The sequence below is a fragment of the Equus przewalskii genome, chromosome 16 (genome assembly GCF_037783145.1).
Source record: "Equus przewalskii isolate Varuska chromosome 16, EquPr2, whole genome shotgun sequence".
Classification (NCBI taxonomy): domain Eukaryota; kingdom Metazoa; phylum Chordata; class Mammalia; order Perissodactyla; family Equidae; genus Equus; species Equus przewalskii.
The window spans coordinates 27,991,175-28,010,232 of NC_091846.1; the positions used below are offsets into that span (position 1 = coordinate 27,991,175).

The 19,058-nt window shown below is 35.3% G+C and overlaps 1 protein-coding gene across 15 annotated transcripts in view; it reads right to left on the minus strand.

The window, feature by feature from the left end:
* Positions 1–4,544: 4,544 nt before the first annotated feature.
* DGKH (diacylglycerol kinase eta) overlaps positions 4,545–19,058 on the minus strand; it is a 175,313-nt gene continuing 160,799 nt past the window's right edge. For 7 of the 15 annotated variants that reach the window (XM_070578389.1, XM_070578387.1, XM_070578388.1 and 4 more), the window contains 4 exons: positions 17,338–17,457; positions 16,887–16,995; positions 15,249–15,379; positions 4,545–10,443 (listed from right to left, as the gene is read on the minus strand). In XM_070578389.1, coding sequence (XP_070434490.1) covers positions 10,354–10,443; positions 15,249–15,379; positions 16,887–16,995; positions 17,338–17,457 — 450 coding nt within the window. In that variant the 3' untranslated portion in view covers positions 4,545–10,353. The remainder of the gene's footprint in view (positions 10,444–15,248; positions 15,380–16,886; positions 16,996–17,337; positions 17,458–19,058) is intronic. The other 8 variants (XM_070578390.1, XM_070578391.1, XM_070578398.1 and 5 more) reach the window with 2 other exon arrangements.

The following is a 19,058-nucleotide window of genomic DNA, read 5'->3' on the forward strand; positions in this document are numbered from 1 at the left end:
ACTTTCACCTTGACTATTGTGTTTTATTCTTTCTCAAGTCATTATTCTGTGTGAGTAATCCGTGTATGTGTTTATGTGGATGGCATACACTGAAGGTCTGCAAAAGAGAAGGGTAACCTTTAGGGCACATTTGCAAATTACAAACAAAAATTTGGTAGTTACGTGAAAATTCTGTGAGCCTCCTTTTAGACACAAGAATTCAGGTTTGGCAAATATTTCTCATAAGCAGCTAACAAATGATCATCCTTCACAAAGCAGCTGCTCTTCTCTGTTGTTGATCTTCTGTTGGTTTGCCCAGAGCGCATGCATGCCCACCTGCTCATGAATACACACACCCCTCATGTGGACGCTCAGTGAAGTCTAAGCTTTTATTTGTCAAACTATAAAAATATAGAGAAGTTTTGCTTTTATATTACCTTCATTCATTCAAAAACATTTATTAAAGTCCTATTATGTGCTAACTAAACATTAAGACTACAAAGACAGAGAAATTCAGTGGGGGGAGAGAGTAATAGATATAGATATACACACATATATATATTAAATTATGATGTTATTTTAACAGAAGAAATTTCAAAATACTATGGAGCATGGATGAAATACTTAAGTCTGCCTGGGGAAGTCAGGTAGAGCTTCACAGAAAGTTAAATTTGAACTGGGTCTTGAATGAGTTGACCTACACCATGTGATTATGCCAAGGTACTGAATTGTTAGTAGTTCCAAATTTCTGGATTACAAAAGGTCTCTAGAGGAAATGGTGAGTGAAGATGCTAAAAAAGGCAGGAGGAGGCAAGGTCATAGAGATCCTCATCCATCATCCTAAGGAATTAGGTTGCTATGCTATAAAGAAGGAGAGCCTATTGAAGAATTTTTAGCGAAGGCATGACAAAGTAAATTTGTGCTTTAGAAAGACCACTCTGTCAGTGATGTGGAAGATGGACTAGAGGTGGGAGAGAATGAAGGTAGGAAAACTAGTTGCTGAAAAACTATGGCAAAAGCACAGGGGAGAAAAATAGTGCAGGTCTCTACTGACAAGGGCCTGAATTAAGGCAATGGAATTAATTGCTTTACTGCAACTAACTAGAAATAAAACCTAAAATGCCAATTTTTGAGATGGACAAAAAATGAAATACATATGCAACTGCATACATACAAAAAAGACTATGATATATAGAATGCTTTTGCTTACACAATCCAAAACAAGATTAGGATTAAGAATTTGTTTTGTTCCATATTTTAGTTATGAATTTCTTGGGAGAAGAACATAATCACAGAATGTTGCTATGAAACCTGCGTCATCTCTCAAAAGCTTTCTGAAAGGTTTTCAAGTAAAAGGAGGGGAGGAAAAGAAAGAACTGCTCAAATTTGCAATTCTTCTATCCTGACCATTATGTATATTAAAAAATTGCTGCACAATTGAAATCTGTAAACAGGCAGGTTCTAATTAAAATTATAATTAATTTTAATTAGGCTAAGGTCATCTGTACGTATATCAGGTCATGGTGGGAAGCAAATTCCCAGAAAAATGATTTCTTCCAGTCACTGCATCAAACCATTCTGGAATCATCATTTAGACATGTGCCATCATGAAAACTAAGTTGTGTCAGTAAGACAAAATATCATGCAAGTGAATTCTAATTCAGTCTTTCCCCTTGTCTTACGCAGCTTACATCCTTTTATAATTCCAACATTTTTAGGGGAAGGGGAGGCAACAGAAGCTCCAAGTTATCGTATTATGCTATAATAAATACCAGATTTAGCAAAGAAATCTTTAAGTCAAAGATCAGCTACTGACTGAATCTAAATGTCAGGTAAAAATAAAGTCAATATTCCTTTATTCCCATCTATATTTAATGATTTTAACTAGGTTATTCTAATTTATTTCCCTTAATTGTACCCAGATTTCCATTATGGCAATAATTAAGACAATCTCTAGTTGACTTTCTTTACAGGAAGTTTGAAGGTACTTTGCATGAAGGGAGTACCATTCCACAGCCAGAGAATGTAGCCAGTAATCCATGCTTTGGATCGAAGAGCAAAGAAACCATTCAGAATTCACTTAGTGTAGAGAGTAATTGATGTCACAGGGTAAAACAAGGTAAGAGAGTCTCATATTCTATTTTTTTAACCACTGATTTAAAGAGACATTTTTAATCTAAGCAAAGATGTGAAGGTCTTAATTTAAAAAAAAATTCAGTGCTATATAATGTTGACTGGGATAAGTTTAGAAAAATAAAATTACTCTAAAATATGAACCTGTAGTACAAAGATGAAAATACCCATAACCTACTCTAGTACAGATAGTACTAATGTAACTTCACTCTCATTTTTAAAATGAACTTCAAGGGACATTAATTTGGACTTTCAATTTTTCCCTATAAAGCAAAGCCTTTCCTTATATCTAAAAATGACCATGGGAAAGAAGTGGGAAATTTAGGTATAATTCACACTTACATAGGTTCTTTGTAAAAGAAAAATTACCAAGTATTTATAATTGATGATAATGTGTGCCATTTCTAATTGGGAAAACTGAGGCACCAAAAGATATAGCTCCTAGAAAGGACAGAGTGAGCTAGCGCCAAAGTTAGTTATGGAACCCAATAAACCTAAACCATATTCCATCTCCAGAATCATAGAATTCAGCTATTTGTAGTATTGTAAATTTTAATAAATTTTTGTTGTTTCAAATAAAGGAAAATTGCTAACAAAGTTCAAGGCTTAGTAAGTTCATGAAAATCTCTTTAGTCTGCATGGTGTGGTCTTATCTACATTTACCATAGTTCGTCTATAGGAACTAGCTAAGCCCTTCTGACTAGCTCTCACTATACAAACCACTCAGTTGAGAAAGCACAGACACTTGCCTCATGTAATAAACACAAACGGTTAGGTCATCCAACTACCTGCTTAACTGACTTCTAAATTTCAACAGTAGAATGGGCTTCCTAAAATGACCAGATTTTTGGATAAGATACAGGTACAGTTTCAGACCTCACCAGTGTGACATTTTTTAATTTTTGTGGTATTGTGCCTATCATACATCTCACACATGTTTTGCATTTCTATAATAGAAGGTGAAAGATACCTATGTCCAAAGTATTCATTTCTAAATTACCAACTCAAGCTCCTTTTCCCTTTAATTTCCATACAATATTTCTCATGCATATTTTTTCCTGCCTTCAATAATTGCTGTTGCGACAGTAAAATCAATATAAAACTCTATGTCTGTAAAATTACAGTAAACTAATTCTTAATTCCTACTATAGTTTTTAAATAGTTCACAATTCATCTACTGCTTATACTACAAAACAATAGAACAGCCAATTTGAGGCTTGTTAAAGTGATTTCTTTGGTATACAATACAGCCTCATGTTACGTCAGAGTGGTTTTTTTCCCTCCTCAAAAACATGTGATTTTATTCTGTGTGGTATGTTGTCCCATTATGTTGTAAATTTTCAGTTTTTTAAACAGTTTAATAGCGAATATTTTTAAGCAGAAATAATTCAAAACTCAATGAAAATCCCATTGACTTAACTGACAGAAACACACAGACAAACCATCATCCATCATGGTTACCATGAGTCAAGAAGCCCAGAGTCAAATGCAGAGGTGTTCACAATACACACACCCTGGGATCCCAGAGCCCACCCCTGGAGGGATGTCGTATTTTGGGGGTTCACGATTCTTAAAGTTCGTTTGAACGTCACATTAGCAGCATAACCACTGAGATCTCTCTTACAACAAAAATTGAAAATTTACCACGGAAAAGAAGTTCTGACTTGAAGATAAAATACATATTGGCAAAATAGAGCACAACGAATCCTTTGGCTACATTAAATTCTTAATGTTGATGATTTCATTTTGGCTTTGTGCCTTTTTCCATATTTATTTTAAACATTAAAATTATTTTTTAACAAAGTCCCTATTCCTTTTCAGTTTCTATGATGGTAAAGAATACAATGTTTACAAGGGAAAAAACTGGGCATCTGTTTGACAGAAATGAGTGCTTCAAGTATGTAAGTAAATCATCAACGGAGCTATTACACTCTAAGCAACAGCAGTAACGAAGCAAAGAGCTAGAAGATGCATTTTGTATAAAGATTAAATTTCACAACATAATAAATAAATGCACTGATTTATACAACTTGTGAAAAGCTTCTACTGATGATTGTAAGTAATACTGTCTATTACTGATTTTGCTGTTATCAGCCCTGCCTCACATAGAAATTTAAAGGTAAAATTCTTGCCCCCAAAGCCACAAAATACACAAGGCTGGTTTGTTATTAAATATCCTGGCTGCCAAAAGTTCTGCAAACAAAAATACACCTTGGCAGTTTGAACAACCAGCATGATAATTATTTTGGTATAAAAAGATAAGAAAAATTTTAATATGAAAATTAATAAACCCAGTGAAAGGAGAAACTTGTTGTATAAATAGACATTTTAACATAAAGGTGAGACTTTTATCTCACTTACGAGGAAGAAAAAAATTCGATACAACTTACTTGAAGATTTGAAAATAATTATCACATTTTCCCAGCTCTAGATAAATATATTACTCCAATTTATTAGTCATCTTCAATATACAATATATAGCTCACAAAACTGGGAATGTTACAATACGAAAACCTTTCACAGCACTAGTTACCAGTTACCAGAACTGTAAGAAATCTTTAGCTACATATCAGCTTAATACTTAGACTACAGAAGTAGATATGGCTAAGCTGTGGTAAACGTAGTGCAATCAAACAGTAAGAACCACAAAATATATTCTTTTTCCTTTTTAGCTTGTATATCTAACTGCATTATCCAACTTCAATGGTAGTATTGATTGAGTACGAAACTTATTTTAATGTATTTTAAAAGTAACCCTAAGTTCTCTGAGGTTTGGTTAATTTATTCTTGAAATGCAGTTCCTATGAAATACTCAGACTATTTATAAATTCCTATACAATGAATAACTTGTAGCTAAAATGAAGTATTTTATGTGGCGTTTTCTAACTTTTAAATAGTGGCTTGGTTTCTATTTTTCCAACTAAAACTTGGAAGTGCATAAAAAAATTGAGAGGATATAAATATATGTAAATAGAATATCTTAGTTACATACAAGGAATTAATCTGCTCATCTATATTAGTAATATGGGTTTTTCTGAAACATCGTTACTGAGTTTAACGCAGTCTCAGTTACTCTGTTAAACTTCTTTTCCTGAAAATAACAGAAGGAAGTATACAAATAGGTACAGTCCAGCTGTCTTTTATCTCTCTGTTCTCCATAGTGATACACCTTTATAGTTTTTTCTTCTAACAGAAATATCCCTAAACAAAACTTGGAGAAAATGATAAAGAGAAAATAGTAACGAAGATTAAAAAATTAATGCTTTGCATGTTATAAAAACCAATAGTCATTGCCTTTGTAAAGTTCTGGTTGTTTCTTTAGGAAGGCATCCTATTGCAAAGGCAACATTATTTCTCTGACACAGAGACTGCTATACAAAAGTCACTGTGGAGATGTCATGGCAGAGACGAACAAGTCCCAGGCCCCGTGGCACTTGGCGTAGGGCAGTGAGAGGAGAGAGGGAGGCGTGGCAGCCAAGCCCAGTGGGAACGCTTCGGGAGGCTATTCCATTGACCAATAGTATTTGAGAAATCTTCACTTCTCATGCTTCTCAGCTGATTTAAGGAATTCGGTGCTTTAAAACTGCCACTTGTATCATCAATCTCTAAACCCACTGTTTTATTCAACTTGCATCTGAGAAATGCAAGATAAGTCCATTTTGGGGGGAGGCAGCAGGAGAGAACCTAGATGTCAGGGTTGAGAGATGCAATGTTTTTATAGCTTAATGAAAAGCTATATCTGTAAAGAATTCATATCTGTATAAGTGAAAGTCCATTATGTTGTCAGCCAAGTCAGAGATAATAGATAATTTACGTTAAAAACGATATATAGAGGCTTCCACTATAATTTTCTAAGTCACAGCTTTGCATGAATATTTCCTTCCTCAATTCCTGTTAAAAACAACTTCCTTGAAGATTAAGGCGGTGCCCACTTTATTCATGAAAATCAGCTAAAGAATCTCTAGGCAGTCATGTTTTGGTAAATTATATCAATATATAAAAATTATTAAGTGAAGGATTATTGACAATAAGTCATTGGGAAAGATCTTATTACAGAATTAAGTAATTTGTATTTTGAGGATCAGGAATATGATGTATTATTTTTCAGGCACTATTTTAATGAATTATTAACTATCTGAAAATCAAGATAAGTTAGCGTAATAAGAAAAACATTTAGTCTAGCAAAACGTGCCCTCTTTCAGGGCTTTGACGACACATTCACTTTACTTGTAATCATCTCAGTTCTTTTTTCTTTTTTGCATGCCTAATGATTCATGTAATGCATGTGCACTGCTGTGTGTTCTCAAGCATGAACTATGTCAACAGGATAATCTACTGATAAGATGTAAGAGAAAGTGAAAATGTACAAGTGGTAGGAGACTGACCCGGTCTTACCTCAGTACATACTCTTCTGAAATGTTCCTTGTGACTTAAGTTGTGAACAAATGAGGATGCCACATGAGCAGGAAACTGAGCAAATGGAGATATTTGTAACGTAGACGTGGGATGAAGGGTTGGAGAAAGGCCAGCTGTGCTGGTCAGCCAATCTCCTGTATTCCACCTTAGCTACTAAAACATAACAACCGGGAAGGTAGGGCTCATCTGGAACCAGAAATAGGAATAATGATTGAGAAGGAAGCTCAGCTGGAGTGATAAATGAGTTTCAGCTCATTTCTGGGATTAGCTGGAGAATGGATAGGAAACAATGGATTGGGCAGTGAGCTATTCTGAGGACCTTTTGAAGACCTCAGATTCCTAATATCTAGGAGGGATAAAACAAATCTAGGCCAGTGCTAATAACTTAATGAATCCTGTTAAAAGGAAAATTTTGATTCAGTAGGTCTTGAAGAGATCTGCATTTCTATAAACTCCCAGGTGATACAGATGCTGCTGGTCCATGGACCACAACAATGATCTAGACCAGTGCTATCCAGTAGAACTTTTGCAATGATGGAAATGTTCAATATCTGTACTGTCCACTGTGGTTACTGAGCACTTGAAATGTGGCTAATAATTGAGAAATTAAATTTCTAATTAAATTTATATTTAAATAGCCCCATGTGGCTAGTGGCTACAATATTAGACAGCACAGATCTAGACATTCACGGGTCACCTCTTCTCAGCCAGAGGAATATATATATGATGTCAATATATATCATGGCCTCCAAATTATCTAATCCATAAATTCATTTAGATTAGCACATTTCCTTTTATAAAATGCAAACTGTGAAATTAGTTTCTTTAAATTGTTTTATTCCTAACACTTCACTAGATGACCCACAACGGGTGCTAAGGCGGGGAGATGAAAGGAGTAATTTTGTAGTGGGAAAGTTGAGGAAAGGGTAGCACACAGCAGTGAGAATGTGAGCAACCACCAGTGTATTGGGCATGTGGGAAAACAGGAAGCCAGGAAGCGGAAACGGAACTCAGAAAGGGAGGTGGAAAGACACCGAAGAGAAAAATTGAGTACTCTGAAATTTTACTTAGGCCTGACTGTGTTCCTTTCCTTCTTGAAAAGCAAGTTCTTCCTCAGGAAAATGAGAGTGAAAGGAAGTGGATGTTGGCTGTGATTCCCCTCCCGAATTATCAAGGAGAGGGAGAGCCTAATGGGGAGGGAAGGTGAGACCTGGCTATGAGGAGCAGGCTTGAGCTTCTCAGCTCAGCTTGTGTGAAGCAAGGCACACAGTCCCCACGGGCACTCCCCAGAGCTGTGATCAGATCCATGGAGAAGCTCTTCCCTTTTCTGTAACCCCATCTGCTATAAGAAGCTGGCTCCTCTGTGACGCTGACAGGGCCCTAAGGAGACTCTGAGGGCTCTGTCCTGGCAAACCTGGTAAGTGAAGTCATTTGGGTCCCACACAGCCATGCTAGACAAAGTGTACAGGAAAAACTGCTCTCATTTAACAAAAGAAAGATATCAAAATTGCCATTTTAAAGGATTTCCCTCATCCAAAAGCCACTTGCAGGAAAATTCTAGCTAAGGATTCCATTAAGTGAGGTTTTACAGCATACAAAAAGATGTTACCTGAGAGTGAAAGATCAACATCAAACAAAAAAAAATTCAATCATTTACATCTTAGTCTTAAATTCTAAACACGTAATAGCTTGAGAATTTTTTCTATTGGCAAAGGGGTATTTTGGGAGAGTAAAAACCAATAAAGATTTTTACATTAATTCATTCTTCTCTAGAGCTCCTCGCCTCCTTGCCCCACCCTTTCCTTTGTTGGTGGAGCTGGACAGGGGGCTGTGATCTGAGAAGAGCTCCGAGAATCCGGCACCTCATATTCTGATTTCACAGAGAAGTGCCCGGAAGTGCAGGACGTGCTGCAGGGTGGGGACTACAAAAGGAACTGGAAATGAAGACTTTTGATTTCATAGGTGTGGGTAACATTAAAATGATTAAGTGAGTAGCTCTGTACTCTTTTAAGCTACTTGATATGATTCCCTTTGGAAAATCTCCATTTATTCACAACTTAGGTAAACCCTTGGTCAGGAACCCATCAGGTTCATTTATTTTTAAGATATCTAAGTTTTGTGATGATACTAGTAGTTAAATAACCAAGTTATAAATGAGAATAAAGTGTCAAATATTTGAACTCTTTTGATATAATCATATGTCTGACAAGAGTTCATTTTAAATGCTTTCCCATCAATATTTCTCTTTAAGCATTCGGCAAATAATTGTTTAGAAAATATCAATGAGAGTATATTTCAAGACTACATGTACATAAGTGTGAATATACATTTAAATGAGTATTTGTGTATATACACATATGTGTATATGTATATAGGTGTGTGTGTATATCTATTGAGCACCTACCTAGAAGGCTACTTTATGAAAATTGTCACCACTGGGTCAGTACCCTGTTTATGTCTCTTATAGAGAAGATTTTTCAACATTATAGCTAATATTTTTGGTATATAATGTCTAAAGAAAGCTTATTTAAGGATATTTTTGTGACTTTTTGATATGTATGCCTTTGGCTTTCAAAGATTTGATCATTGTAATGTTGACTCCTAATGAGCTATGCTGAAGTACAGCGGTTTAGAAAAAGAAAAATAGTATCTACCCGATAGGATATAAATAAGTGAGATAATAATAATAATGTGAAGCCCTTAAGAAAAATTTTAAATCTCTTTTGTTGGGAAGTTCATGTCAGGAGTCACTTTAGCTCATGGGTGGCCCAGTCAGTACACAGTTCCCAGCTAAGATCCGGGGGAAATTCCTGGATGTCAACAGTCTACTATATTACAAATGCAAACAAAGTATTAAATAACTATTAAATTGAAGTGAAAAATAGGAACAAAATGTGGGAATTTTGGCTTGGAAAGCTAGAATAAGTTTTGTTAGGCAAAAGAACATGTAATTTTATGAAAATATCCAGAGAATTTTCTTAATGTGCACACCTACTGTTTATGATAGGCTGACATAAAATTGGCTTGCATAAGATGTATATCATTTGTTGATTATGGCACAGACACATGTTCACAAATTCTAAGATACAGAATATTTATGCAAAATTCCACATCAAAGAATAGAAAAGTGCCTTTAGCCAACAAAAAGGTACTTAGGTAGTAATAAATTAAACTCCATTAAAACTGACACTAAAGCTAAGTGTTACAATATTAGATGTGACATGCAAGAGAAAGAAAGATAATTCAGGCAGAAACATCGTGCATTAAGATTTGCATTCATTCATAGTATTTGAGGGGTTTGAACCATATTCTTTGACCACTGAGTGCTAGGAATCTGAGGTGATACCAATATAACATTCAAAATATAACTTAATTTACATCCTAGTCTCCTAACCAATAATTTAAGGAAGAAGTCAACGCTTCCAATAACAAAACCTAAGAAGTGTGAGCCACATATTGTTATGCAGTTGCACGGTAAGAACATTCCATCTGACAAATTTAAGGAAAGTAAACATCTTGCAATTCCACCTTTTAGACCATGCAATTGTCTCAGATTCCCCCTTCCTTCTTACTAATATAAGCATATTTGAACATGTCATATTATCTGCACAATAAGAAAATGGCTTCATGGAATGTATTTTTTTGGCACAAAATATTTTCTACGATCTCAAATCAAAATTTTCACCCAAAGCAAAATATCGAGCCATAGAGGTGCTTCAGTGGTGCTTACTCAGCTAGGGAGAAAACTACAAGACTAGCCAATTGCTTCAAGAACTTTGTATTAAGTAGCGATTACTTCCCTTGCAAGGAATAGCACCAGTATGATTACACCTCAGCCTGGGGAGTGCTTCTTCCGAGCTCTTTAATTCCCTGGAGAATTCGCTTCACATGACCCACTTTCGGTATCCCCAGGTCCTAAAAAAAGAATAAAAGGTAGAAAGAGAGAAAGCAAAAAGAAAGAAGACAAAGAAGTTTATTGCCAAGAGAATTAAATATTTAACTAGCAAATAACATAATTAACAATCAGTTCATTTATTTTAGTTTATATTCAATGATTCAGGAAGTGAAAGCTAGAAAAATAAGATTATAAAATAAAAATAACCTGACATTGAAAAATTACCAACCAGTGAAACATCACATGCCACACAAATTCTTAAATGTAACAGTCTCACAAATTACATACAATGGCAGTTCTTCAAGAGTCAAAATGAATTTCTTCTTTTTCTTCTTCTTCCTTTTTTTTAAACACAGGTCCTTTTGGGATCTCTGAGAAAAGTGATGTGTGACACCAGGGCATCCACAATTAGTCCTAAGGCAACTATACATTTCCTTGCTAAAATGTTAAACTTAAAAGTAAGGCTTAATCTTAACGGAAGATATCTGTGCCCACTGCCTAAATTTAGAACGTAACTGTATTTACAGTTGCATTTAGAGTCTTTGATTTGAGTGGAATATTTAAATGTTCTTTATACTTTGTAACGTATAAGTGTAAAAATTACTGAAACTTAAGTATCTGTGGGTTGATGCTTTTCCTCAAAACACTTTTGGTTCCTTTCCCTCAGAACTCTTCTTGTTTCTTAAGAACTATCTTCCTATAAAGAACCAAGAATTCAATATTTAACTTTCAGATATGGATGGTGACTTCAGAGGGTGCAGCCCATAGCAAGTACCTGGCAAATAAATACTCTTTGCAGGAATGAATGAAACACATCCAAGAAAGCCAGATATTCACTATCTGAAAAACTAGGAGAAAGGGTTAAGCCCAAACACCAGGGCTTCTTTAAGTGTGATAAACATAATCGGTTTGCTTATATGTGAAGTCAAATCACTTCTTTACAAAACAGAGTTTGAAATATGTGAAAATTACTTAAAAGATGACTTCCAAAGTAGCACAGAAAACAGGATTATAAGGTACCACAAGATTATTTACTTGAGAAGATAAAGATTCAAAATATCTACCCTGTTTTGTAAATTAAGAGCATTATTTATTTCTAAACTTTTAAATGAGATAGATTAGACTCTTTTGTCTACACACACATACACAAATCCATGCTCTCTCTCTCCCATATACTTTATGAACTCTTTGAATTTTATAGCAGCAAGGCTACTGATGATCTTGAATCCTTCTGGAAACTACTCTTTGAAACATAGCCAGTGCTATCTTCAAACTTGAGATAATTTCAGAGAAACATTTTCATAATATTTAACTGAGCCAGAAAAATATTTTCTCATATGATACCAGACCATCCACAATCACTCTAAGGCGACTATGTATTTCCTGAGTGTGTGCTAAAATAGCAAACTTAACAAGGCCACATCCTCCAGGAAGTCACCAGTGCCTGCCACCTACGTTTGAAATGTAAATACATGTACTGCTGCATTTAGATTCTTTGATTTGAGTGGAATATTTAAATATTCTTTTTATTTTGTGATAACATGGTTATCTGGTCAAGAAATATATTTAATATTAAATTTTTTATTTTAGACCATATGCATATTATATTCTCAAGAATAAAAACTCCTTTGAGAGAGGCAGACTCTACTTAGAATTAGTATTTTGGTGTAATGAGATGAATGTTTTCCATAGAATTACACTAACTTCTTAGCTATATTTTCTTTAGTTTGAGTTCAATACTTTCACATCTTCTAAGAGTTAGGCTGTGATAAAGTGATGCCATGACATTTGTTATCTCTTTCTTAAATATGTCTTAATCATATTCTTTATCATTGGTTTTTTCTTTCTTTGGAGGAATAGGCCTAGTTTTGCAGAAGGATGCTTTGTAGATATTCAGTTATCCCTGTGGCCACACAACTTTCCAAATTGAAAAAATGAAAAATAAACAAAAAACACTCTGTGTTTACCACTTTCTTTGGCATCCCTCACTTTCTCCTACTGTCTTCCAAGAAGGAAAAGAATGCAATCAGTTTATTTGTCTGTGAGAGCACATTACTGCACATTTTCCCTTTCCCAGCTTTAGACTGTCACACTCCTCTCTCTAGTTGTTTTAGCGAAAAGGAAGTTACACCTGAGCCAAGACTGAGCAGGAGTCAGCCAGGTGTTGGGGAGGGGGAGAAGCAAACCATAGAAGGGTACACCCCTAAGGTGAGAAAGAGTTTAGCATTTTTAAGCAAATGACATAAGGCCAGGGTGGATAGGGTATAGCCCAGCGAGGGGCCAGTGATTCCACAGCAGTTGAATAAATAGGCAGAACTTTGTAGGCCTCACGAAGATGTGAGTCTTTATTCTAATTGAAATGGGAAGACACTGAAAGGTGTTAAGCAGAAAAGTGATATAGCTGATGTTAAAATATCACTCTGGTTGCAATGCGGGTGATGGATGGGAGGCAGCAAGAGGAGCAGTGGAAGGTCCAGTTAGGAAGCCACTGACCTTACACAGGCAACAGGTGACAACAGCACGGAGCGGGATTGTGGAAAGGAGAAAGAAATGGACGGAGATTAGAATCAACTTGACTTTGTGGTGGGCTTAATGAGTTTGGGGGAAAAAGATAAGGAAGAGGGAGGTGCTAAGTATGACCTTGAGTTTCTCTGGCTCAGCACCTGGAGGGAGAGAGGCTGACTTACTAAGATGCAGAGCACTGGAGAAGGGACCCGAGATCAAAGTTTGGTTTTGGACATGTTAAGATTGACATCCCTGTGGGAGAGCCAAGTATCAAGGAGAGGTGGTGATAAACCCTAAAGTTCACAAATGAGGTCAGGGCTGAAAATACAATCTTGTGAACCACCGATATATATTCATAGACAGTATTGGAAGCAATGGGGATTGATGAGATTACCTACGGAGTAGGTAATGCTTCACCAACATTTCGAGACTTTATTCTGAGGCTCTGCTCCCTCTGACAGCTACAACCACAGAGAACAAGCAGACTTCTTCTCTTGCTTCATGATTTTGTCCTACAGAAGGCTCTTTCTGTAAAATTATTTCCCTTTCCCATTCCCCCACACCCTGTTTTAAAACCAAAAGAGTTAAAAAGGACCATGTCAATACAGATTTCTAAAAGAAAAGTTTTAAGGGAAAGAATGTAATTTGTATTAAAAATAAAAACAAAACATAACAAAAAAGTCCCATGAAAAGCTAAAGAGAAAGTTTATTAAACGAATTCTTAACCATCTCCTTTTTACTCTTACTCTTTTTTCCAGCCAGGTAATATCACTCTAACTCTCACTTAATATAGTATGAGCTTATTTTCTTCGTTCTGCAAATATTTGCTTCACTCATTGTGTGTGTGTGTGTGTATTTGTCTGTTCATGTATGTTTGTATATACACATATATATATACATATATATTTACATACACACATATAGTCTTTTCCTTGAATATATGCTTATGCATAATAATGAAATACAAGCTTCTAGAGTGCAGATATCACCCAGAGAAGCTGGCATAATATATTAATCAGTAGCTATTCAATAAATATTGCTACCTGCCAACGATATCAGAAGCTACACAAATATGTTGGCTATAACAATCTCCTACATTTATCTTTTTTTGTGCATTCAAGTTTTGAAGTCAACCCTTATTTTATGAACTCGAATCCTGTATATTTTGTTATGTTGCAGATTTGGGATGCTCAACTAATTAATTAATCTATTATTTTATTATTATTGTTATGGCTAAAAATGTTTAGGTGTAAGTGGTGTCCACTTTTGATATGCCAAAACTGTATGACTATGTTTCATAAAAACCTATACTTTATATTACCCATTATCTGTTCAAAGATCTCTGCTAACATATTTGTAGATAAAGGCACAACAGTTCATGAATTCGTTAGGAATTTGCTATATCATAATTCTATGCATTTGAGAACTTGGTCTACAGGAAAGGGATCACCTCAACAAACGTTGAAGCCTTTGTCACTTGCTTGTCAATCAATCTTGGAATTTTAAAATGGCAGCATGTGGTAAGAAAATATAACATGACAAAAATCCTACTCCTAAGCCTGGGACAGAATAGGCTACTCTGGCCATTTCTACTCTTGATTAAAAGGGAATTGCTGCAGACCGTGAATTAATGATTTTCCTTCTCTGTCATAAATGACGAATAGGCTCTGAGCTGCTTTTCTAGCAAAAGCAAGGCATAATTTTTACTTCATTTGCTAACGAAAATAATAAATTTCCTTTTGAGAATAATACAATTCTAGCAATAAGTCATGGAAAGGAAATTTGAAATTATTGGTGTAGTTTCTGTGACCTCTGAAAGTCAATTTAGAAACGCAACAAAATTGTAGGACTCTATAGTAGCCACCGCCATAAGTCGCCCAATTAGTTCCATTTGTTAGAAAGGCTTTGTTATTGGTATTTTGAATTAATTTTTAGTTGTTAACCTTTTATTAGATCTTTTTAGTCATTTTCAGTAACAATTATCACCTTTTATGCTGATCCAATAGACAAGCTGATGGAAACATGATCCATTTGGAAATATTAGCATAGGAACAGCCATACCAATGGATGCAGAGGAAAATTACAAAGTTCATGCTAAGCTCTAGCCATAATAGAGAATAATTCTGACCGGAAAATACGGCTGACATTCTTGTTTAAAAAGCATATAAGGAACTCAGACCACAGGACAACGCATGTTAGAATACTGCACATCTGCATAACATAAGCCAAGCTATACACACACAACAGAAGAGGCACAGGAGAAAGGATTCTGTTTTGCAAGAAAAATTTCAAGAGCAGAAGAGTAGCACAAAGGAAATACCTTAAGATCTCGCCTTTCCAGATGCAAAAGTTCAGCCCCTCTGATGTCATGACGGATGAAGATTTCTTTGTACTCTCCCAAATTGAGCAGATCCAGCCAAGCAGCAACTTCCTCTGTGCCCCATTTCTGAACTACCAAAGTTAAGAGCAAAACCCCCTTAATTTCTACATGCTCAATGCATCACAAAGCAAAGGTTGGCCAAAGAAGATGCAAAACAGAGGAGAGCAGCAGTGCTAGCAAAGGGAAAGGTGAAAGGCGTTGTTTCAACAAAACTGCAATTCCATTTTTTTCCCATGCAGGTTACAGACTATCAACCAACACAAGGATCTGACTACACAGACATTCCCCGCTGGGCAACTGTGCCTTTAGCTTTAGCGCAATTTCTTCCTTAAAGCCACCCGAACTACACAATATGTATACAAAAGGTATTTCTCATGATTAGGATCAGTAGCACAAGGACTAAATAAGGTCTAATGATTTCCTTAAGACCATATATGAAACTAGTTATAGTTTAATTAGTGACAAATGCTAATTCAAATTTAAAATCTGACATGTGGGGTACTCAATTTTATACAAACTTCTGCTTCAGGTCTTGACTTCAAGTGTCGCCTTTATTGATTCTATTACTATTGATAATGATAATTATTGATAATTACAGCAATAAATGTTCTGTTAAATCAACTTAACGTCATCTAAAAACTGTCCACCCTGCTCTCTAAGATTAGCTGGATGGCTACTTTTCAGTGTGCATAAGCATTCTTTTATACATTTTATTCAGCACTGATCAGGTTAATAAAAGTCTACTTATTTTCCATATTTGGTTTTAAAATGCCCTTCAGTAGCCGTTCTAAGATTGTCAAAAATAAGATTATCTATCACTTTTTAAAGTGAGATAGCTAACTCAGAAGAATTACAAAGTGATCTGACTGTGAAAGGCACCTACCATCATACACACAGAACTTGAAGGTGCTTTAGCACAAAGTACAGCATTAAATTTAACCTCAGGGAAAGGTGGAAAGGGAACCACGAAGACAATGTCAGAGAGAGTTTAACCTTTGCTTGAGAACACAAGTGTCACAGCAGACTGTCATTACTGAGGGGCTGAAACGGTATAGTAAGTCCTTAAAACAGCAGGAAGAGAAGATAGAACTCTAGGTGGAAAATATATTTAGCAAGTTAAAGGAGTAAAGGAAAGTTTCTATGTTCCATTTATCAAAATGATCTAGATTTTGAACTTTGAATAAAAAAGTTACATGTCAATGCCTCGAATTGCTGTTGAGCAAGATAACGAACCATCCAAACAGACACACTGACGTCCTCCAAACAAAGTTGAAGGACATCAGCAACCACCCCATTTGCCCGTGCGCTTCAGAACTACAGGTTCCTGGGGATATGTGGACTGATTTTAGTAAGATATATGATATGGTTGTTTCTATTATGATAAAGTGAACATAAAATAAAATTCACCGTTTTGATCATTTTATAGGGTACAATTCAATGTCATTCAGTACTTTCACAATGTTGTGCAACGATGACCACTATCTAGTTCCAGAACGTTTTCATCACCTCAGTGATATCAGTTTCATAAGGTATTTTTTCCACAATGTTATACTTTCCCTTCCAGTGTGGATCACCTACCAGGCTGTGAACTTGTCTTCTGCTTCTGAGCCTTTTCCTTTTTAAATTTTGGCACTATACGAAATACTGTGCTTCTGTTGTTTCTCTTGGTGCAATCCATAGGAGGCTCCTGTGCGAGTCGAGCAAGAAAAGAATTTTCTCAGGATGTTAAGAGAAGAAAAATCCACTCTGATATTAGAGATAACACAGGAATAGGTTATAAAAACAAAACATTGTCGAAGTGAGACTTCTTCAAAAAAAGTTCACGATGTTACATTCTACTGAAAATGTACTGATTCCCATAAGATATCTCTGTTCACATAAAAGCCTTTCTCGCTTGTTCAAGACCAGTACTTTTGAAAGTGGTGTTCAAAATTCATTTTCCCCTGAATATCTTTGCTTCAAAAGATGAGTTCAAATTTCATCGTCATAAGGTTCACATTTATAAAGCAAGAGGCCAAATTTTACATACCTCGTCCTCATTTGGGTGTAAGATGTAATAAAGCCAGGGAATCTCTGTTAACTTCTGTAACTCCACCTCCACAGAATGTAAGGCATTGGATACCCGCTCTTCATGTGGAGATTCCAAATGCTATTTACCAGCAGATTAAAAACAAAACAAAACAAGGCTCAGCGACCAAACGCAAACAGAATAAATTATTTTATTTTGACAGTGAACATCTTTCTCCCTTATCAGGCTAAGCTAGAGGTTGTTGTTGTTTTTAATACAAAGGAATATAGAAAAAGTAACAAATTATTTTATACTGAGTTCATTTATAAAAACATCTGGATAGATTTATCCTTACTTCCCAAAGATAATCTAAGACTTTAGTAATTTCACAGAAAAAAGTATTGCTTTTGGTGTTTTTTCTATGTAAATCCTTTCTTCCCTCCCTCTTGCTTCCCCCCCTTCCTTCCTATCCATGCATCCACCCACTCATTCTGTCTGCTTGCACTAGTGAGTAATCTCATTAGTCTGCTTATTTGTCGCAAAAATCCTTCTGATTTACATAGGTCACTATGTGAACAAATAATAATATTTTAAAAATTGGCCAAAACCATGTCATATAATAAGAACCACTTGGCACAAAAATCTCTTGGAGAATTAAAATAATTTAGGATTAAAATTAAAAGTTTAAGGAAAAGACACCCACAAACCTCAGAAAAATTTGTGATGATAAGCTGCTGTAAAATCAGGACAAAGCAAAAAGCTAAACGGCTTGTAATCAGAGGGTTTGGGAACTTTAAAGAGAATTTAACTGGTCACCTATTATCCACCCCTTTGGGGCAGTTATTAAAAAGCACTTACAAATTTAATAAATGAATAAAAGTGAAATAAATACTGTTATGCACAGAACTGGAAGGGAGGTGACTGAATTCCAGTCCTTGTCTTATCAATAACTAAGCAACTCAGGGAGGTTAATTGATTTCAGGAGTCTTAGTTTCCTCTTCAATAAACAGTAAAATGTAACTAGATTATTTTAAGGTCTCGTCCAGGTAATCAATACTTTTGTAAATTAGTCTAAAACTGTAAAATACCAACATTTGGGTTCATACAATTTTAAACTGAAAGTTCAGAGAGAATATTGCTATTATCTATTACAGGCATTATTTTTTTCCCTCTGTTATTCAAGGTATCTACTATTTCTTGTAGTTAATAAAAATATGGAGATTCTCTACCCTGTCATATAAAATTTACCACTTTCCTTTTAGTCTAAGAATATATGTCTTATAAAATTGATAAGATGGTTTTTGCATATTCATTCTACAAGCAAAATAAAAAGCAAACCTTACTCGCTCTCAACTGTGATCAACTCTTTATTTTGATATCAATATTGTCAAAGATTTTGAAAAAATTCACTGGTGTGCATTTTAAACCAAACATCCATATGTGACAATGACAGAAGGATTAAAAGTGGAGGGGGTCCTTCTATATTAACATAATATAATTGACAAATATTAATGGGTACTTACAGTATAGAGAGCTAAAATACAGAATAAGTTATACTTCTAGTTCTTGACAATCAGAAATTATCTTAAATATATTTCAAAAAATACATGTCCTTCAGCCAAAAACTGGGACCAAAGTCACAGCTCACTGGATTTCCTAAAGGACTAATTTATATTAGAAGGGCAGCTAGAAGATTCTGGTTAATAACAGAAGTGCCAAGAATAGCCAAGAAGATGTTCCCA